This window comes from Miscanthus floridulus, unplaced genomic scaffold (assembly GCF_019320115.1).
Source record: "Miscanthus floridulus cultivar M001 unplaced genomic scaffold, ASM1932011v1 fs_605_1, whole genome shotgun sequence".
Classification (NCBI taxonomy): domain Eukaryota; kingdom Viridiplantae; phylum Streptophyta; class Magnoliopsida; order Poales; family Poaceae; genus Miscanthus; species Miscanthus floridulus.
The window spans coordinates 68385-90227 of record NW_027096998.1 but is presented as its reverse complement, the minus strand read 5'-3'; the positions used below and the strand labels follow the sequence as shown (position 1 = coordinate 90227).

The 21843-nt window shown below is 42.3% G+C and overlaps 1 protein-coding gene and 1 long non-coding RNA gene across 3 annotated transcripts; one reads left to right on the top strand and one right to left on the bottom strand.

Moving 5' to 3' along the window:
• Nucleotides 1-2319: 2319 nt before the first annotated feature.
• On the bottom strand, nucleotides 2320-3483 carry LOC136532399 (uncharacterized). The gene has a single exon (XM_066525006.1). It carries the CDS (start codon nucleotides 3481-3483, stop codon nucleotides 2320-2322), a length of 1164 nt encoding a protein of 387 aa, XP_066381103.1.
• Nucleotides 3484-3975: 492 nt separating this feature from the next.
• Nucleotides 3976-21643, top strand: LOC136532398 (uncharacterized). Of its 2 annotated transcripts, none has more exons than XR_010778230.1 (6): nucleotides 3976-4397; nucleotides 4511-4614; nucleotides 5440-5503; nucleotides 6166-14590; nucleotides 14666-14717; nucleotides 21509-21643. It is a non-coding gene; the product is annotated as an uncharacterized lncRNA (long non-coding RNA). The 2 variants fall into 2 exon arrangements; XR_010778231.1 differs by lacking the exon at nucleotides 21509-21643 and adding an exon at nucleotides 15179-15286.
• Nucleotides 21644-21843: the final 200 nt, after the last annotated feature.

The window sequence follows — 21843 nt, the reverse complement described above, 5'->3', positions numbered from 1 at the left end:
CCCGCCGCAGGTGCGTGGCCCCATCTCCGCGGCCTTGTTTCTTTGGGCTGGAGACCGATATGGTGGGGAGGGGGCCAAACTGCTTCGGATCCCATGCTGCAATTGCGCTATCGCTATGGGGAATTTGATGGGAAAGAACGAGTTGGGCCAGCGGTGGCATCCTAATTCCTAAGGCGGGACGAAATTTTGGTTGAAAAGTTGAATACGTGACTGTGTTTTTCCGCCATGGACATGTGCTCCGAAATCCAAACTGTGGGTATTATCAAAAATCAAAACTTTTAAGTAACTAGGAAAATTAGATTGTAAACGAATTCACAATGAATTTTCAAATGCAAGCCGTACTCATTGGAATATTTTTTTTTATTTTCTTTAATTTTTAGTTTTGGTTTCTTGATTAATGTTACAATTTAGAATGGAGAGAGTATTTATCTTGGGTGCAATTCCTTGATTACTATTATATATTATTCATTTTATGAATTATTATGGCAGAAATATATCATTTAAACTATGAAAATTAGATTGTATTGAATATTTTGACTACTAAAATAATAAATAAACTTAAATGAAAAAGTTCTAAATACAAAGTTTTAATAAAACTTTTTATATTATAATTACAATAATATAATATCTAAAGTTGGTTAGAAAATTCTATAAACTTTGCAAGACAACATGTTTTTTGTGTATATTTTTTTCATAAACCTTTCAACTGATTTTAATAAAGTGACATTATACATTTCATAAATAAATACATCTCTCACATATACACTATAACTGTCACACCTAAAAATTTATATTTTAAACTATGTGGTGGTCCTTGCCCGTGATAGTCTAAATATGTTTAAAAAGGCCCAAATAATAAGAATTGAATTCAGCACCACTAGGTAAGTACAATATACACCCCAACCACTAGGTCACACATATGCTTGTTATGTTACTGTAGTGTTTTGTCTAATCTATAGTAAAAAATATCTCTAAAAATTGTCCAATACCTCTTCCTATCCCCGTAAGACTGTCATATTATGGACAATTATGCTTTTTCTTGCTCTATCAATTCTCCAATACCTCTTCTTTTTTGCTGGTCACCAATATTTCCCTCGTCTCACCTCAATGAAGGGGAGTTGTATCTCCCCTAATACCATATGGACCACCCAACTACCACTTTCTAGCAATCTTTCTCTTACATTTTTGTAGGAACCACCCTCCATAGAGGTATTGGGGAGATATATTCCGATACTGCAGTAACAACTTCTTCAATATTCACAAAAATAATATTGGGATACCCTGATACATATATATTGGGGATAAATTATTGGGGAATTGCTAGAGATGTTCTAACAACCATAGTTATATTAAGGAACAATTTGTTATCAACCATATTTTTATCTAATTTATAGTAAGAGCCATGATTTATAATAGTTTTTGCCATCACTTTTGTTTTATTTGTGTGAGTAAAATGTTGTTGTACAGTAACCTAAAACATGCATAGGTATTTTCCAACACATGCATACATAATTTAAGCAAGGTTAAAAATGACAAGTGCTAAGGCAAAATGTATAGCCAGGGCTTTGTCTTTCATCGGGCACTAGGTGATTAATGGAGTGTGATATGTTAGATAGCCGTAGAATTAATAGGGACAAATCAAGTTGCTAATACGGTTATCTAGTGTCACTTATGAGGTCTCTAAGGGCATATTTGTTTGTTTGAACAGCAGCCACGGATAGGTCCAGCAGTGGTGGTAGGCTCGATGTTTGGATTTCTGGGCTTACCTGATCAAGTAACGAAAAAGCCGTTTGTTATTCAGCCAAACATTGAGCAAAATTTTGGACCAAAACCAAAAATACATCTTTATAAGAACACTAAACAAGTTTAGAAAAAATAAATTGAGATAACATGTTGTTTTATTTCATAAGCAAATGATTATAGTCAATTCTCCTTAATTTTCTAAGATCGAAGGTGATTAGTAGTCAACTTCATGTTTTTTATACGACAATTTAATAAAATCTTAATCTGGTATGTTTGATTAAGAAAACAATTTAATTTTTTTATTTGGCACTAAAATATTTTTTTTAAATTTAAATGTATCTCTACGGATTTATTTAAACTACTTTGCATTTCAAAGTACAAGTGCCGCCATCGGTAAATGTCCAAAACGAAGGCCAAAAGGCAAAAACCCAGCCATCAGCGCATTTTGGGTGAAAATCCTGCCATCGGCTAATTTTGAAATGAAAAAAATCACAAAAAGCCTAAAACCTAATGCGACACAGTTAGACTGACTCTAATAGAGTAGGCATCACGTGACCCATACTCAAAATAGGTTGTTCACCGTGTTTTATCCGCATCAAACGAGCTCCAACAGAGTACACATTTTGGGTGAGAGCCGACGCGGGACGCAAATAAGCGTCCTCTCCTCCATCCTTCTGTGTCTCCACGCGCTGGCCTCCCGCCGTCCTCTGCTCTGCGCTCGGCCCCAATCTCTCCTATGTCGCTTGTCGCTGCATCCGCCACCCTGCGGCGACTGTCGTGGCCGCGCGCCGGCGAGGCTGCGAGCTGCAGCCGCGCGAGCTCGCGAGCTGCAGCCATGTGCTGCCCCCCATGAGCGCCTCCTCTTCCACCGCCATAGTCGCGCGCACCCGGCTCCGGTGAGGCCTCGGGGCCGCTCGCATCCGTCTCGTCGCCTCGCCGCGCCTGCGAGCTCCGGCGCCCTTCACCCCACGGCGTGACACCGACTACTCCTACTGCCAAGGACAAGAAGAAAGAAGAACATGTGCTATTCATGCCACCGGCGGCTACCCCGTCCTTGCAGACCACGCGCTCATCCCCCTCGCCTTCCTGGCCGGCCGCGACGACGGCGGACGGGAGCGCCTCGACAGCGGATTTGGTGGCCGGGGCCTTGTTCTTGAGGAACATCCCCTCCCCGCTTGCCACGAGCACCTCGTACGTCGCCGCCTCCTCCCTGTGGTGAGAGGTGTACACAAACCCCTCCTCAGCGTCAGCGGGCGGCAGGAGAACGTCGGCGAGCACCTCCCACTCGGGGTCCGGGGCTTCCTCGGCGGCGGCGCCCGAGGGGGACGCGACCTCCTCCCACTCGAACTCCTCGGCGGTGGGGGAGGTGACGAGCGGGTCGTCGGCGTCCTCGATCTCGAGGCAATCCCAGCAGATGGAGGTGAGATCGCCGTCGTACTCGGCCGCTTCCGCGTTCGCATTCGTGAACTCGAGGCCGTCGTCGTCGCACCCGGGCACGAAGAGCGCGTCGCGGAAGAGGGCGACGTCGACGGAGATGAAGAGGCTACGGACGCAGTCGGCCGCCGCGGCCACCGCCGCCGACGCGGACGCGGACGGGGCGGGTGGATCCTGGCGGAAGATGGGGACGAAGGCATCGTCAGAGCAGTAGGACGCGCTGGGGGAGTAGGAGGACTCCAGGGTCCGGTGGATCTCGTCGCTAGCGAGCCGGGGATGGTGGATGTGGATCGACGAGGAAGCCATGGATGCGCGGTGGGGACGGGAGCTGCCCGACGCGGCGTTTCAGGTTTCTCTTTTGCATCAGTTGTTGGAAAAGAAAAGTTTTGGATTTGTGATCTTTTCGCTGTGCACTACGCAAACTATGAAATGCCTCTTGTTTTTAGGCGTGATGTTGGAGACTATCTTGCAATACACCCCGTTCTGCTCCCATCCCCGCACCTAGGGATGAAAACGGTACGGATATTTTTCGACCGTATTCAAGACCGAATCCGTTTAGAGGGGTTGAGATCTGTCCGTATCCGAGTCCGGATATTCAACATCCGATACCGTATCCGTATCCGAATACTCAAATCGCATATTTATGATGTCGATATCCAATCGTATCATATCCGACATAGTTGACACTATCCGTATTTAAATTCGAATTCGGACAGAAATATAAAAATAAATATAATATCAATGATATTCGTCCTTATGCGATCCGTTTTCATCGGTACCCGCACCGCCGCCAAAAGCCCCTCCCACGCAACACACGCAGCGCTCCCTGTCCGTCCCTCTGTCGCAAGCCCCGAGGAGGTGGCGCTGCTGACCGTCGCCGCCACCGCCGCCGACGGGTGCCGCACCGGCCTTGGATTCATACACGGGATTCGCCATCACTCGATCTTGGCCTGCGGAGTCGTCGTACGGTCCACGCGCCTCGTCGCCTCCGCGCTTGATGTCCGCTGCCCTCGTAATTCCCGGCGCGGAGCCGCCGCGCAGTCGACGCGCGTCGTCGCGTCCGCACTCGATGTCCGCCGCTGCCCGTGATCGGGACCAGATCTCGGCCTGCGGAGTCATCATACGGTCCACGCGCCTTCGCGCTCGATCCGCGCGCGGTCCCCGCTGCCGCCGCAGGCGCGTACAGTCCGTACGGTCGCCGCCTCCTCTTGGTTTCCATGGTACGCTTTATATTCCTCTTCGGTTAAGAAACTTGTATCGGGAAGCCCCTGGATCTTGGATGTGCGCCTCGACCGTATGATCTTCCTGCTATTATATGGTCCTCGCCCTCTAGGTATGCTCCGGCTGCCATGTGATGTCCTGGTTGAGGATGCCCCATAACGAAGAGGATGTGTTCCGGCCTTGCTGGTTCGTCAGTTTCTCATGGGTTCTGTGCAGGTTCGTGTATTATATGACACTGATTTTGTACACATACTTCTCCCTAGAATGAAATTTATGCATGCTGCATTTTTGTAAGGACTGCTGATGATTAGTAGTTTAGTACTTGATGATGCCTGCCCATATTTAATAAAATTTGAAACTTATCTCCTTTGATATTGATTTCCAAGCTATATCTGCCTACTTCACTTAGGCAGCACCCAGATATAGCCAGAATTAAATCAGAGATACATTACCTCCCTATTCTAACATTGGATTGCAAGATGCATTGTCTAAAATTGTTTAAGGTGAACCATTAAATCTGACCAATGTTAGAATAGGTAAAGATGTCCAACGGCTCCTGTTGGATGCCGGATGTTAGAATAGCTAAAGACAACCAAGGAATCCTACATATCTATCCTTTCAACCGGATGTTAGAAATATTTCCATGTTACTATACTTAGTTTCATAGCCTACTCTACATATATATGTGCTTCCAGGTTGTTCTGTTTCCAATGGTTACAGGTTTCAGAAATAACTTTTCTATTGCCAGCTTATCTGTCCCATTTCACTGTGTGCTGGTCAATGCTTCTATATATGACATCAGCATGCTGTTATTTTTAAAAATTGTTGTCAGCAAATTGATGCCTACCTTAACTTATTTGGGACTTAAAGGCTTTGTTGTTGTTGTTGTCGGCAAATTGATAAGTAATAGACCATTCAGTTTGTTCTTCTAAAATACTTAGCCATTTTTCATTTGGTTGAGTAACAGCTATGTCAACAGCAATGGTTTTTTTTTGACAAGTATAGTAATCCAGCTAGGCCAACTGACAAGCTTCCATACAGGGGTGCTTGGCTCTGGGTTGGTTCTGAGATGTTTTGAAGGTGAAAGAAATATTTGACAAAGCTGGTATGTCTGACTCTTTACTTTCCTTGTGTGCTACTTAAACGGTGCAATTTAGGTAGTCATTTTTTGTCTAATTGTATGCTGCTATGTGATACGATCTTTGTTGTGTTGATTATATCTATCTTGCGCCATCATATAGAAGAGCTGCTTGTAATGTCAGTGAAATAACTCTACAAATTAAGCTATGATTATGTCATTTGAGCAAAAAACTTGTAATAATTGTATATATTTATGGTTTTTTGCAGCTGGCTTGCTAATCATCTTTGGAGGGGGTGGGGGTGGGGGGGGGGGGGGGGGGATATTTCGTGAAAAATTTGCCCATGGTTTTAGGCGCCATTTTCTTACAGTTGTTTAGAAGTAGCTATATTTTTGCATTCAGCTCAATAATGATGTGGGGATACTCTATTAGAAGTCTGCTCAATAGATTTCTTATGATCTCTTTAAGTTAGACCCACATTAATTTATTTTAGATTTTATATATGACTTCTCTCGTGTATCAAACATGAACTTTTTAAAATTGTGCCTTTATCATGGTGTTGACGGTCACTAACATCAATTATAAATCGTCAACATAACCTGTATTTATACTTAATTTCATAACTAAACATAGGTATAAGGGTTTAAACTAATAAATTTCACGAGTTTAGATAAATCTGTGTTTTCAGTAGGGTTTATCCAGAAAATCATCAAGGGGACCTATTCGTCAAAGGAAATTACTGGAATTCCGTCGCGTAATCGACGTGGGAAGACTCTATAAGACTCTAGAAGGCGAATCACCGAAGCGGAGCCCGTGTCTCTAACATGTGGGGCCGGCCAACCCCACCTAGAGGCCGCTCGACCCGTGGGCCCCCATGTCAGCCTCTCATTGTTATGTCGGTTCTCCACCGTATCCTAGATTGTATCTACATCGTCTTTTAAGTCAGTTTGATCTAAGGGCTTACGTTGGACGCTCCGGCCTATATATACCAGCCCCTATCACCCTCTTTGGAGCCATCATAAAATCCTAATTCATATCATGAGGATCAGAGCCAGCTATCAAGAGAAGATTAGTCCTCTATAGGATCTAGTCTTATAAATAATAGTGAGATATAGAGTGAGGGAAGAGTTTAGAGGATGTGTCGGCCTATTGGTGCTCTCTCTATGGCTTGTACCTTGGCGGATTTAAGTTCTATTTGAGCTTTGGTCTGAGATTTCTTTGGTAATCAACTTCTGATTCAAGTAAGCATCTTGTTTATATTGTTTTTCAGGTTCACGACTCTCTTTTGCGTGCTTTATTCTCTTCCTAGAGGGAGTAGAGTATTAATCGTTAGTGTAAGCATGGTGCTTATACTTAGGTTAATCGTGTATGCACCTTGCATTCCGGAAGGTGGTAGATCGCGTGAATGACATAAGTTCTATATAGCCTGTACTATATAGCTTCGTTGATTTTTTGTAGTCCACCTCCCGTCTGTAGGCGCACGTAGGACGCGGTTGCGAAGGAAAGCATCCTCTGCTGGTGTCTTTCCCTAATAATGTCCCTAGTTAAATAGTAGAAGACATAAGATTATCCAAGTTAGAACTAGAGAACTTTAGTTATCCTCTCTATGCTACCCTTAGTTAAGTTTGATCATAGTTAGTCTCACACGTTTTCATATGGATACGATACTTGGAATACCTTCGGGTGAAAGCTATAGCGGTATCTGTGCGCTTGCAGATTTATCTGTGTACGTTAAATATACCAACAAGCTTTCTGGCGCCGTTTTTGGGAAACAGTTGTTGAATTAACCTCAAACCTAACTTAATATTTTATTTTATTTTTTCTTTTAGCATGGATTGTACTCCTATCTATTAATATGCTAAACCCATGAGCGTAAGCCTAGAGCCACCAAAATCTTCAGAGCCCATCCTAACACCTGGCTATGAGCTGCGTCCGTGTTTTATAAAATTGATTCGGGATTAATCCTTTTTAGGAGAAGGTGATGAAAACCCATACTCACACCTATAAGAGTTTGAACAGACCTGTGTATGCTTGCGTATCGTTGGCATGTCTGACAAAACCTTAAGATGGAAGTTGTTTTCGTTTTCTTTAATGGGAAGAGCTGAACAATGGTATAGTCCAACCATAGGAAGTATGCAAGGAGATTGAGAAACGTTATGTTCTAAATTTTGTTTATATTTCTTTCTATCTCTAAAGTGGTTAGCCTTCGAAAAGATGTTTTAAATTTTAGACAACTAGAAGAAGAATCTCTTGGCACATTATGGGATCGTTTTAATGACCTCATCATCACTGGCCTAGACCTTGCCATTCAAGACTCTATTTCTTCAATATTTTTATATGGATCTTAGCAAGGATTTCATAGAATCCCTTAATGCTATCTCTAGAGGAGCTTTCCTTTATCTGTTTGCTAGTGAAGCAAGATCTATGCTTGATAGAATTAGTGGAAAGACTCCTTACACTAACATTTATAATGAACTCCCCGAGTAAGAGAAGGAATCATCTCTCGAACAAGAAGAGAAAGTTTTGATAGCCAAATCACAACCACTCCAATTCCAAGATTTAGCTGTCAATCTTGAATCATCAATACCCCAAAATCCTCTATGGGAAGAAGAAATTCAACCTTTTGAAAATTCTTGTGAGGATCTGTTTTATGCTGATTTTGGTAAAAGCTTAAACTTCTAGTTTCACAAGAGATCTTCGAGCGAATATAATTCAAATCCTCTCAAGAAGTGATCTCTTGAAAAGCGCCCTTATTCCCATATAGGACATTGGGAAGAACACAAGGGTGGTATGTCTACTGAAACTATAGGAGAGCCAAGCTATTTAGAAGCCATTCCTATTCTCTCCCCTTCTATGCCCATATTAGATGTCTCATCTGAAAACATCTCTAAACCCATCCTTGACCCCGATGATCCCTCTTATGCTCTTTCTTCTGAAACTCATGATGATTCTAGAAATCCACCAATACACCCAAAGCATAGGAGTCATGAAGGCCACAAGGAAGACCAAGAAGAGCAACAACAATGGCTGGAGGATATTAAGAACTTATGTGTCGTTGCCATTGAATGAATGGACGAGGCCTTAGTGTAACACTCCACGTTCAAAACTGCTTATATGGCCTAGCTCCGCACATGGAACGGGCCTATATATGCGTAACACCTCTCTTATACTTTTATCCCCGCTTCGTGTAAAAGAGTTAATCTGGAGGTGCTACGTTTAGAAAGACAATGATTATAAGTTGGCCCTCACCCTCCTAAATTTCTAAGGTGGTACTAAACCCACTAACAAGAACTCCACACGTGCCACTTGGGCTACATGGGCTAACTTCACAACTACTACAGGCTACTAATGTGCTGGGGTGTTACACTTAGACAAGATCAATCCGAGAGTCACTAATACAATGGAAACCTTGGACAATAAAGAGTCCATTAAATGTCATAGGCATGGAATGATGGCGACAATGTTTTCGCCTATAGACATTCATGAAGAAACACTATTAGAGCTTGAAAAAGAAGATGACATAGACGAGCATGGAAGTTATTTCATGAACACTTCATCAAATCCATGCTCACATAAGAAATCTCCTGAATTAATTAGTCGCTTCAATATTGTCACACACGAGATATTCAACCCCCTCATTTTTCTTATTCATAAAGACTTTAAAAGGGTGGTTGCAAATGCATATATTTATTATAAATATTGCAGATCTCGTTGTTTAAATTTTGAGATAGGCACACAAAGGTTGTTGGAGCGGAAACCACTTCCCCAACTTGAGTGCAATTAGAAGGTTTTCCAAGGACGAGCTTTTGTCCTAAAGCAAGCACTTTCGGGAGATAACATGAGTTTTCAATTTTTGCTGTAATACCCTTGTGAAGTGAGCATAGAAACATAATTGTGAAAATATTCCTTTGGTATTTTTGTCACTAACCATTCCAGGTTGAAGGATAACGACTCAAGGTATGTTCAACCAATCATCATGCAACACTAAATCATATCCATCCAAACTTGATTTTACCTTGCAAAATTAAGCCTAGGGGATGGGCTTCTTTAAAAAATCTCATGCCATGTTGCTAATTCATCTTGGTTGTCTCTATCTTTAAATCATGCTTAACTTGCTAAACAACGATCATGTTCATTCATCTCTATTTGAATAAATTTCTACAATACTTTTATGCTACCTTTGTTTACTATAGTATGCATAGGTTTAGACGTATTTTCATACATCTTTTAAATTAGGCATGGTGCTTAGTTTAAACTGTTTTTCTGAATTAAATTAGACACGGTGTTTTGTTTCATTCTTGAACTAAGAGGTGTGTTGGTCTTATTTCTAAAGATTTTTTAAAATAAACGTGGTTCTTAGGTTAAAATGTCTTCCTAAATCAAATTAGACATGATATCTAGGTTAATTTTTAAGCCGATAGTATGCCTTAGTAGATACTTGATATTTTATTATACTAACCCCTGCAGGAAACTCTCAAATGAATTTGAGTAAGTCACGAGATGAATTCAAATCAGAGATGAAGCAAGGTACATGATTAACTTTAATAACATTGCACAAAGAAGACACAACTTACTCATCATAGATAGAAGAACTATAAGTATCAAAGATCATTTACTTTGTTTTTAGCTACAATCTACCTTTGCCTTGACTCATGCTTGTATAAAACATGATCTCAATATTAAAGTAATCCTAAAACCATCTTTTCATTAGCATAGAGGGAAATTATAAAATTGTAGACAAACAACTTGTGTTTCAAAATTGTATATTCCTTCGAATATGTGTTGTCTACTAATCCTTTGCAGGCATAAAACAATTAGTAAGGCAAAAGATCTAACATGGTGTCAAAAGATCTAAGAGCAGAAAGATAGCATGACAAAAGGAGGAGAAAGAAAAAGTGTGAACTAGGAAAAAAGCTCATGAACAGCTCAAGCTGCGAGACTAGCCGAACAAGAAAAACTTCAAGCAAAAAGAAAGGACCATTGTGAGTTATCTACCCTTCGTCATATGGTGACATTATATTTTAATGACAAAGGTAACATCCTAAGGTAAATAATCATTATTTAAAAAACTTTTCTTTGATTCTGGTAGCCACATAAATAAGAAACAAAATATGTTTTAGTTATAATTTACTTGATCAAATCTGATTAGTTCAACATGTCTTGTTCTTTAAGCTTGTTCCTAGCACTACTTTATTGATCTCATAGTTTTAACCAAATGAGTTAAAATATTGCACATCTTATCTTTAGAAAATGATAGTCATAATCATATAAAGTGTGATACATTATGTAAAGATAGACAATCCTTTTAAGGGTTAAAAAACTCAACCCTTTTGGACAAATGAACTTAAAAGCTACATGCATGCTTAATCTTTTGATCTTATTATCCATGATATAATTGAACAAAACACATAAACATCAACTTTATCATATTCAATGTGCCTAAGGAATGAATAAATTTTTGGTTCTGTTGTGTTTTCCCACATAAACATCAACTTCATCATATTCAATGTGCCTAAGGAATGAATAAATTTTTGGTTCTGTTGGTGTTTTCCCACCAACAGAGCCTATGTACTTGATCTCTACCTTATCTGTATGAGCAGGACACACTTTAAACAAAGTGTAGGGGAAGACAGTCATTGATTCTTCAATTTCTACAAGTGGAAGTGCTGAACCTGTCAATCTAAAATCAAAACTCAAAATCAAGACAGGCTTATGGAAAAATGTGACATCACCATTAGAGGCACCATCACAAGAATCCTCATCTTTAGAGCAAACCAAGGTACTTGATCAATGAACTTCACAAAAAAAGTCCGATTCGAAGAACTTATAACACCGAATCCTCACCGAAAGTGCTAGCTTGGGGAAGAAGCACTCTTGTGTATTTAGGTAAGTATTCTTTTCCCTTTTGTTTTAGTTTTGGTTTCTTTTAAATAGTTAAGAAAATGGTGAATGAAAAACAAAATAAAAAGTTATCTATATAATAAATATATATAGTTATAATAATAATGTGTGGTCTTAAAATTAAAAATAAAATAAAAATGTGTGTCTAGCTTGCTTTAATTTATTTTTAAGAGTTGAATAAATAAAGAGGACTTAGAATAATCTTTTAAAATGAAAATGATGAATACTTGCTCTTTTGTAATTCCTTTTAAGTACCTAATTTTCAGTCTTGAATTCTTCTGAGTTTTGGATAAGATTGTTTTGATATAAGGATTTACTCTGAACTTGAAACTCGTGAGTAGCATATGCTTGATATAAGTCTAGGTAATTGACGAATATGATATGAGATGGTCTGAGTTATTGTTTATCTTATTTCAAGTGACACTAAAGTTCTAGAGATTTATCTTTTGAAATATACAAAAATGCTACATGATGAGTTCCTATATGACAGCTTGAATTTCTACCAGAGCTATACCTGTTATTTATGTTAGGAAAACTTTCACATATATGCTGCTTGCTTTTGTATTGAGTTTTGTCAAGTTTTTTTTTCATCCTTATGATAGGTTTGTAATGCTCTTAAAATCAAGATCATGTACACACCAACTAAATATGCACTACTCCTACACTGGGGATAGGCACAAGAACATGCTTTCCATTTAGATCTATCAAAAAATGTTCTACTCTTACACTAAGTGAACACAAAAAACATGCTTGTTAGGTTTTTCATCCACCAAATAAATGCTCTAAGTTCTTATTGCTATACCTCAAAAAGTTTTATTACAGAAAAGAGACATGGAGGTATGCAAAAGTTATTTATAAAAAAAGAAAAAAAGAAAAAAGAGATAAAAAAATGAATAAGTGTCAGAGATATTTAAAACAATAGATACTTAGATGCCCGCCTAGAAAAAGAGAAAGAGAGATGAATAAGATAGCCCTCTACTCTCTAGCAAATATTTCCAAGCTTTAAAGGAGAGATATGTTCTCAAGGAGCATAATAAAATTAGGTTAGTCACCATATATCTATACACATGCACATCTTAATTTGATTGTACGATTTAACTCTCTTTGAATCCATTGTTTGACTTTATAATATATACATTGCAAGTATGTTCTAACTTTCTCTCTACCTATGAACTCTACATAAGTTTTAGTTGTAGGAAGAGAAGAAAGGGGCATGACATCTTTACTATCTTTGGTGAGGATCCATAAATACCACATATTGAGAGACTTGAGAGTGTCATATAATAGAATCTCTGAGTTTTATTTTAAAAACTTATAAAAACTCTAGAACAATGGTAGAACAAAGAACTTGAGACATAGTACTTGACTTGATCGTTCTGTCTTTCAATTGCTCAAGACCCAAGTGAAGGTTAAGAAGCCCCATGGTTGAAGGTAATATGGGTAAGTTTGAAAGTCAGATCAGTTTATTCTAAATCAAATGAGAATTTTTAATTAAACACATGTGTACTTTTGAGGAGTGAAAATATTGTAGCAACTCCTGATCTATTGTTGAGTTTAGCTTTGCTCAGGTACTAGCAAGCAAATGTTAAGCTTGGGAAAAATTATTGATGGTCATTAACATCAATTATAAACCGTCAACATAACATGTATTTATACTTAAGTCCATCACCAAACATAGATATAGGGAGTTTAAACTAATAAATTCTATGAGTTTTGGTGAGTTTGTGTTTTTAGCAGGGTTTATTTAGAAAACCATCAAGGGGGACCTATTCGTTAAAGGAATTACAGAATTTCGCCACGTAATCGACATAGGAAGACTTCTAGAAGATTCTAGAAGGCAAATCATCGAAGCGGAGCTTGTGTCTTTGACATGTGGGCCGGCCGGCCCCACTTAGAGGCCGCCAGGCCTATGGGGCCTCATGTCAGCCTCCCGTTGTTATGTCGGTTCTTCATCACCTCATAGGTTGCATCTACGCCGTCTTTTAAGTCGGTTTGATCCAATGGCTTATGTTGGACGCTCTGGTCTATATATACCAGCCCCTGCCGCCCTCTCTAGAGCCATCCTAAAACCCTAATTCATATCACAAGGATCAAGCCAGCTATCAAGAGAAGATTAGTCCTCTATATGATCTAGTCTTACATAATAGTGAGATAGAGAGTGAGGGAAGAGTTTGGAGGAGGTGTCGGCCTGTCGGTGCTCTCTTTATGGCTTGTATCTTGATGGATTCAAGTTCTATCTAAGCTTACGTCTGAGATTTCTCGGGTAATCAACTTCTGATTTAAGTAACCGTCTTGATTATATTGTTCTTCAGGTTCACGACTCTCTTTTAAGTGCATTATTTTCTTCCTAGGGGAGTAGATTATTAATCGTAATTGTAAGCGTGGTGCTTAGACTTAGGTTAATCGTGGATGCACCCTGCATTTCAGAAGGTGGTAGATCGCATGAGTGACATAAGTTCTATATAGCCTGTAGTATATAGCTTTGTTGATCCTTTGTAGTCCACCTCCCGTCTGTAGGCGTCTGTAGGACGTGGTTGCGAAAGAAACCATCCTCTGTTAGTGTCTTTCCCTAGTAATTTCCCTAGTTGAATAGTAGAAGACATAAGATTACCTAAGTCAGAACTAGAGAATTTTAGTTATCCTCTTTATGCTCCTATTTATCCTAATCTTGTTGCTACCTTTAGTTAAGTTAGACTGTAGTTAGTCTCACACGTTTTCATGTGGATACGATACTTGAATACCTCCGGGTGAAAGCTACAACGATTTTCGTGCGCTTGTGGATTTATTTGTGTGCGTTAAATATACCAACACATGGTACAATCTGCATTGTGGTCTGTTTTACATCAGGCTAGATTATGGTTAACGACTTACTATATGTCAGGATATCGTATGCCATTCTTCAATTTGCTATTATGTACAAGTTTTATCTGTATTTCTTTGATTTCACTCTCTTAGCCAATGAATTGGATGAAGACCTAAAGTTTGGTTCAGATAGAGCAAAGCAGCATGATCCATATGAACTACTGGCCGCTCTTGCCACATATTCGTTTTATCACTTCTCTTCTGCTAGTTTCATTTCTAGATAATATATGAAATCATGGTACTGTTAACTTTGGGGGGCTACGACATGCTTGCTCAAGCACAATGCTAAAAAGTGGTAGGACACCCCAATCCAGGATTGTCCTCTCATTCTTCTCAACATCTACTTTAAGGTGCTGATTTGAATATTTGTTAGGGCAGTTCGTTCTTCATGTATTTGCTGATTTGATTATTGGTTCATTTGATAGCTCAATGAATTGATATTGAAAGGAGGTCTAGACTCTTGAGGCCAACAGTAAGGTGAGCATCTATCTACTAATGTCGGTACAGTTTTATGATGTTGGAATTGTTGAGTTTTAGATATACATATTTATATTGGCATTAGAGGCAATAAATCTACCATGACAGTTCTTTTGATCTAATGATGACAAAATTTAATTGTTTTGAAAGTGTTGAACTAGATGTTAAGTAGATTCTAAGATTGATCAGACAAGAACAAGTACGAATATGTGAGAATTGATGGGATTGATTGTTCATCACTATGGCCCTCTTTTATGTTCCTAGCTGATGAGTCCTCTCGGCCCCACACTATTTTCAATTGTTCAGCAGGCATGTGTTGTATTCTTCATAATAATAATGTCAGTGGGTTAGCGAGTTATCCTACTGTTGTATAATCTATTGATCTTCATAAACTATTCCTTCACCCATTAAAATTTTTAATTACTGGTGCATATGCCATTTGGACCGGTTTCATTGAGCAGGAGGATGCACTTGAGAAGAGCGCTCAGACTCTTTGGAAGGATGAACTGAATCAAGAATTCTGTAATGATAAACAACCTTCATGATTTATGCTAAGAGTTCATGATTTGTTGCATCAAACTTAATGTTGGTGCAAGTTTATGTTGCATCGAATCTAATATCGATGCAATATGTTTGTCGGGTTCATAAACCCGGGGCCCCTAATAGGCCTGCTTCCTAGCAAAAGCTTAGCCCAGCAGACGATGTTGTGAACGATGCGTAACTCTTGGGTCGGCCCAGATATCTAAAACGACATGCCAGAAAAGTGATCCAGTCTTCAAACTGCTCGCTTCCAACTTTGACTCGCTTCTCCAATCGGAAGGCTTGGTCAGGGAGGGCGACGCTCGCTTCTGACTTCGATGCGCTTCGTATTGCGTCACGAAGCGGTAGTTGCCTCATTCAACATGAGCAACGACCGATCAGGGTTCGAAGGTCGGCCCGAGAAGGGCTCAAGGCCGCCTCGTGTCAAACAGAGCTAGGGGAGAAAACGTAGATGAGCCCCAGCGGCCCTAGCTCGGTATGCTTAGAAGTACATAGGGTCATTTCAATCTTCTCGTTTGATCCTAGCCTCGAGCCATGCCCATATAATCTCCATCGAGGGGAGGCCAGCGGGCCACCTGAGTCGGTCTCCAGAATGACCCAGGGATCTACCGGGAGGCGGGTTATGGAGCAGTGGAATGCCACATGAGGGCTATGCCAACCTCGTCACGAACGATGGACCCGGATTTCGCTCGAACGTGCCCATTAGCGAGCTCATCGAGCGCGTTGCTCGAGCCATCGAGGCAAGCGACGTTAGCTCAGCCCCTCTGATTGCGGAAACCATGGACGGGGTCATGCACGGAACTAGACCCACCCCTACCAAAGCCCAACGGGGCTCAGGTCGCCCGACACCGACTTAGGAAATCAACCGACCGCGCAGGTCACGGGCGGGACAAACACGGACGAACACCCCGAACGGCAGTCTACGGCCCCAGGAAAGAGTACCAAGATGCTCAGCCTCCAACCGACTCACCAGTCGGACGCAGGCTCGAGGGCTACACCCACCGGGTGCGCTCGCGCGCACCCGTTGTCAAAATGAAAAATTTCCCCGCTGGCAATAGCGACCTGGCTAGGGAGGGCGACACTTCCAACTCTGACCTACTTCTCTAATCGGAAGGCCTGGCCAGGGAAGGGCAACGCTCGGTTCTGACTCCGACTCGCTTCTCCGACCGGAAGGCCTAGCCAAGAAGGGACGTTGCTTGCTTCCGACTCCGTCCCACTTCTCCGATCGGAAGGCTTGGCCAGGGAGGGCGACTCTCGCTTCCAACTCTGACCCGCTTCTCCGACCGAAAGGCCTGGCTAAGAAGGGCGACGCTCGCTTTCGACTCTGACTCGCTTCTTCGACTGGGAGGACATCGAACCTCTGCTTATAGCTCTTCTCCGACCAGTGCAGTCGGAGCCAACATGGAATGAGCGGCCGGGGACGCCCGTTCGGTGAGGACCCAAAAAATGGGCGGAGCAAGTAAGGCAGGGCGCTCAAGTCAACTGCAATTCCGAGGACCGTACCCTGCACATCTACAGGACAGTACTATCAGGTCATGTTAGAAGGATACTTTATGACCTTCTAGACATGTCAGAAGACAAATAGTGTTGTGGGCGTCGACATTTGTCCTACAGTATGGTAGGCACCAACATCTATAGTACTAGAAGAACACGCTAAAGTCTACCACATGCATCTAGGCGTCAACAGTATTGAGGGCGCCGACAAACCATCTTGTACCCGACGGCTGTGGGCAACAAGATTAGGTGGCTCACACACTCTCTCTCACCTGTAAGGCTGTCCCCTTTATCTATAAAAGGTGATGCGCTCTCTCCCAACAGAGGACGGATCGATTCGATCGATTCAAACAACAACAGACGGATCATTCCGATTCACTCTCTGCTAGCTTTAGACACTCTAAAGCTACACAGAGCACATGTTCGAATACTTAGCACACGTAGGAGCTCCCAGTCACTCTCGGACCTTTAGTCCAGAGTTCGACCGGACCTCTTGCACCCTCTATCTTACTCCCGCTCGTTTGTAACCCCACAACAAACTTTGAGCACCTGGCTCTGGAATAAAGTCACCGACCAACTCAAACTGGACGTAGGGCACGTCTCCTGAACCAGTACAAACCCTGTGTCATTGAGTGCTAGGCCACATTCGATCACAACGTACGGCAAAATGACAAATATTTACTAGTTGGTAACTTTTCGCACCGACAGTTGGCACCGTCCGTGGAGAAGACGTCGTACGTTCACGCTTTTGGTCATCGGATGGCCCACTTTTCTGCCATCTTCGCCATGGCGGGCTCAAGCGATAAGACTCGCTTTGGCTCGCTGGAGTTTCCCACACTCCCACCTGTTGGGATGTGGGGTCCTCTCATCTTCGAGCCGTCCCAGGCCTTCCTCTTCGGAAGCCTAGGACTTCATCGCCGACCAGCTCGGCGTTCTTCGCCTTCGCGAGAAGGCACTTGTCCCGACGGCCATCGGAGGAGGAGCACCCTCTGTCGACACTGGGACACCTAGCGACCTCAACGATGAGACGCCTACGCTTCACTTTGAGCCTACGCTGGGCTCAAACCCCACTGTGAGTAACGTACATATTGTTCTTTACTTGCAGTTTAATATCTTCCGCCAACTCTCTGGAGGGACCCTGTTGTCCCTGCCATGACCATCATGTGACCGGTTCCCCTACGGCCTTGCGTCCCCCACGGACACGTACGCACGGGGGCTTCGAAAGATGCTGACGTCGCCCCTTTCACATCCGAATTCATGGGGATGGCGGGCTACGCCCCCACCTCTTTCCACAACCTCATGGATGACGAGGTTGAGAGCGACGGTTCTAGCATCGGCGACGTCGTGGCACCTAGCCACCCTCTGTCCTAGGAGTACGCTGTGGCGGACGCTTCGGGATAGCCGATGGTGGTAGCAGAGTCTCTACTAACCCACACCCCTCTGGACCCTCGCGTGTGCGCAGGAGCATGGTGAGGAGCTATGACAAAGGTGACAGAACCAGCCACCACCTGCGCCGGCGCGCTCGGCGCAGCACGCTACGCCCCACGCGCGAAATCCGGCGGGCGGTGCCCGGGGTCACTCCCGCCAGGTCCAGCGCAACATCATGGATGGGAGGAATGATCCCCCACAGTTTCCTTGGGCCGGCCAAAACATCGCCTCTGCGGCGATGCTTCTACGCGGCCTTCTAGAGCCTGTCGACCCCCAGCAGCGGGCGATTCACCAGAACCTCCGAGCGCTGGTGGAAACCATCGCTGTTCAACAGGCGGAGAGCTCTGCGTCGCGACATCGACTCGTGGCCTCTCTCCCCATCGGGGGAATGGGGCCGCACTAGTCGAATCGCTTCATTCGTTCAACGCTACAGTCGTCGGGGGCGGAACAGGACACCGCAGCTGCACCACGACCTGACCCGACGCTCGCTCCACACCGACCACCTATGCACGAACGCTTCGGGCTAAACCAAGATGCTCGCAGTGTCATCAACAACCGGTGTCAGGCCTGGCATGACGATGACGTCCATCGAGGGGCGGTGAGAGCACGCAGCACGGGCCTCGGCCGCACCATCGAGGGGAGCGGTGAAACGCACCACAGGCATGGTCACCGACCGAACGACCGGAGTCCCAGCCTAGACGGCCCGAGACTGTAACATCCCTGATGTTATAAAGTACTTAAAAGGTGATCATGTCATCATTATGCATAATCATTATGTATTAACTCATGAATGCATTTCATGTTTAATTTATAGCATGTCAATGTTGTTATGAAGTGTGTTATATGTTACATGAAATAATAGTGATTAAGAAACTTTGTGAATTTTAATGTGGGAATCTATTAAACAATTCAAATTCTTCCTTAATAAAAGTTTAATAATTTTTGTTGCAATGCTTGGTGTGAATATTGTTTTATGATATGTGTTGACTTGTATGGATGAATTAATTTCAAAACATTTGTGTTTAATTGGATTTTCGAAAACCCGAATTTCCAGCATTTAAAGTTGACCCCGGAAAACCTAATTCAAAATCTAAGCACATTTTGGGGTTGAGCCTAAAAGCAAAAGTGTAGAGTTTGTCATGAGGTACAAAGTTTGTTTTTGGAGTTTTCAAAGTTGTTTTATGAAATTTGAAGTAATTTGAAAAGGCGTGATTCTTTAAATATTCCCTTTTTGAATTTAAATTTGCATTTCAAAATGTAGACTGAATTTGGGTATGGTTATAAAAGAAAAGTTGTAGAACTTTAAATTTTGAACAACTTTTATTTTTGGAGATTTTTGAGTTGTTATACAAATTTGGGAGTAATTTGGAATTTTTAAGCGAGTGGCAAATCTGTAATTCTGGTGAACAGTGCCCGCGGCAGACACCTCATCGCCGGCGTGCTTCGATCAGCTTCCAGGCGCAACTGTGGCCGCCCTCGGCGTCGTGCTGGCGCGGAGAAGACTCCTACGTGGTTTCCTCTTGCTTCCTGGCCGTCATATATAGCTTGTGCCGTTGCCGTTCTCCTCCTTTTCATTTTCTCTGTTCGCCGCCGCCGTCGTCCATTCTTGCCGGCGCACAGCACGTCCACCGCTCGTCCTCTGGCCGAATTGAGCGCGTAGAAAGCTTCACCTCTCCCTTGCGCATCACCTGAGCGTCTCGCCTCACCTGGAACGGCCGCGCCCGCCATTCGCGCCGCGACCAGCAGCCATGCTGCCGTGCCACTCCGTCGTCGAGCAGCGGGCTCGCGTGGCCAGGCCGTCACGGGCCACGACTGGCCGAGTTGCGACCACCCTTAGGCTCGCCTCGCCACCCCGTCGCTCGACCACCCCTTCAATTGCCGCCTACGAGCATCAGCCGGCCGGAAATCGCGTTTCTCCGACGTCCTCTGTTCTGAAAATCGCGACCAGGGACTTCGTCTTCAAATTCGAGATTTGTGAGGGGCTTTTCTGTGAATCGTAGACTCATGTGAATAGTGCCGTTTGGACCTGTTTGCTTTGAAATCGGCTGGAACTTTTAAAATTCATAGTAATTCATAGGAAATTCGTATAATAGCAAATGAGGACTTTTTGGAATCCTTGTGAAATTGTCTATGCAGTAGATCTATAATATGGCATGTTTTAGTTTAAAGTTTTAGCTGCAAAAATAGATTTGTGCAGTAAGGTTGTAATGCTAGTTGAATTTGTTATTTTCCATAACTGCAAATCTAGGGCTCCAAATGAAGTGAAATTTTTGTGGCACGCTACTCATGTGATAGTTGATGTGTGGTAAAAATTTCATGAGTATTGGATGAAGTATGAGTGAGTTTTTGGTTTATCTCGCTCTCACATGATTTCTTGCAATAGCAAATTATCTTTTTCATAGAGGCAGCTATACTTATGCAAATGGTATGAAATTTGTACAGTAGACTATTGAGAGGATATGTGAGCTACTGTAATTTTTGTAGAAGTTATTGTGCATTTTTGGTATATGTTCATAAATACACCTTGATGTCTAAATAAATTAAGAAATGCTTTAAGAAAATTTATTTAGAGGTGAGCACCATGCTTTCTGGTGTTCTTTAGTCATGTGTGAAATGTTGGTAAAGTTGGTTTTGCCCAATTATGTGTTTGCAACATAAGTTAATAATTATTTTCTTGCAATTGTCGTTTCGGGACAGTTTTTGGGACTGTTTGGATTACCTCATGATAATGATGTTTTTCGAGAAACTTGTTAATAACAAAGTTGTAGATAATTCATGTATCTAGCTGCTGTTAAAATTTGGTGGTATTTGGCCTTGTGGTTTGTGAGTTATGCCTGTTTAAAGTTGGGTTTCAGAAATGGCTGCTCTCTGCCATTTGGGGACCAGTTTCTGTAAATGGGTATATTTGACTTAGTTAACTTGAGAATCATGCTAAGATGATTAAAGATGAGTTGTAGAAAATTTCATAAGCTTTCCAGAATGTCTTGTTGCATGGCTATTGGATTTGTATAACTCTAGTTATGATCCAAACATGAAGCTGTTGTTTCCAGTCCTGAAATAGACATATGTTAGTTAAATAGCAAACCTTAATGACTTAGGTTTTGATTGAATTTTTGATTGAGTGATGTCCTTGGGTCATTAGTTGGTAATGATCTTTGGCAATTGATGTTAGTATTCTGGAAAGGTTTAGTTAGTTTTGACTTGTAATTGTACCGTGAAGGAAAGTCGTATTCAAGTTAGTTAATCTTTTATGCTTTCACCAATGCACCTCCATGCATCATGTCATACAATCCATCATGCTAAAGCATGCATTATTTATTTACGTGTAGTGCATACGTGAGTGAGAAGGTTCGTGTTGACTAATCTTCGGATGAGTGTCATCATTCAATGGTGCTCGCGTTGATCAAGTGTTGGAGAAGGTTCATCCATCAATGGTGATGCTGTCAAGTCTAACTCCATAATCTCTCTGTGGAACTAACCTTTTCTGTCGACCAAGGCAAGTGTCACGGAACCGACCAATTTATAAGAGCACAAGTACAAAAACAATCGCCGAAACGATCAAATTCTCGAACTTGAGCCCATATAAACCCGGTAGTCAACCGAAATCTCGAAGGATTTCAAACCAACTTGCATACAACCAAGATCACAGTAATCCAACATAACA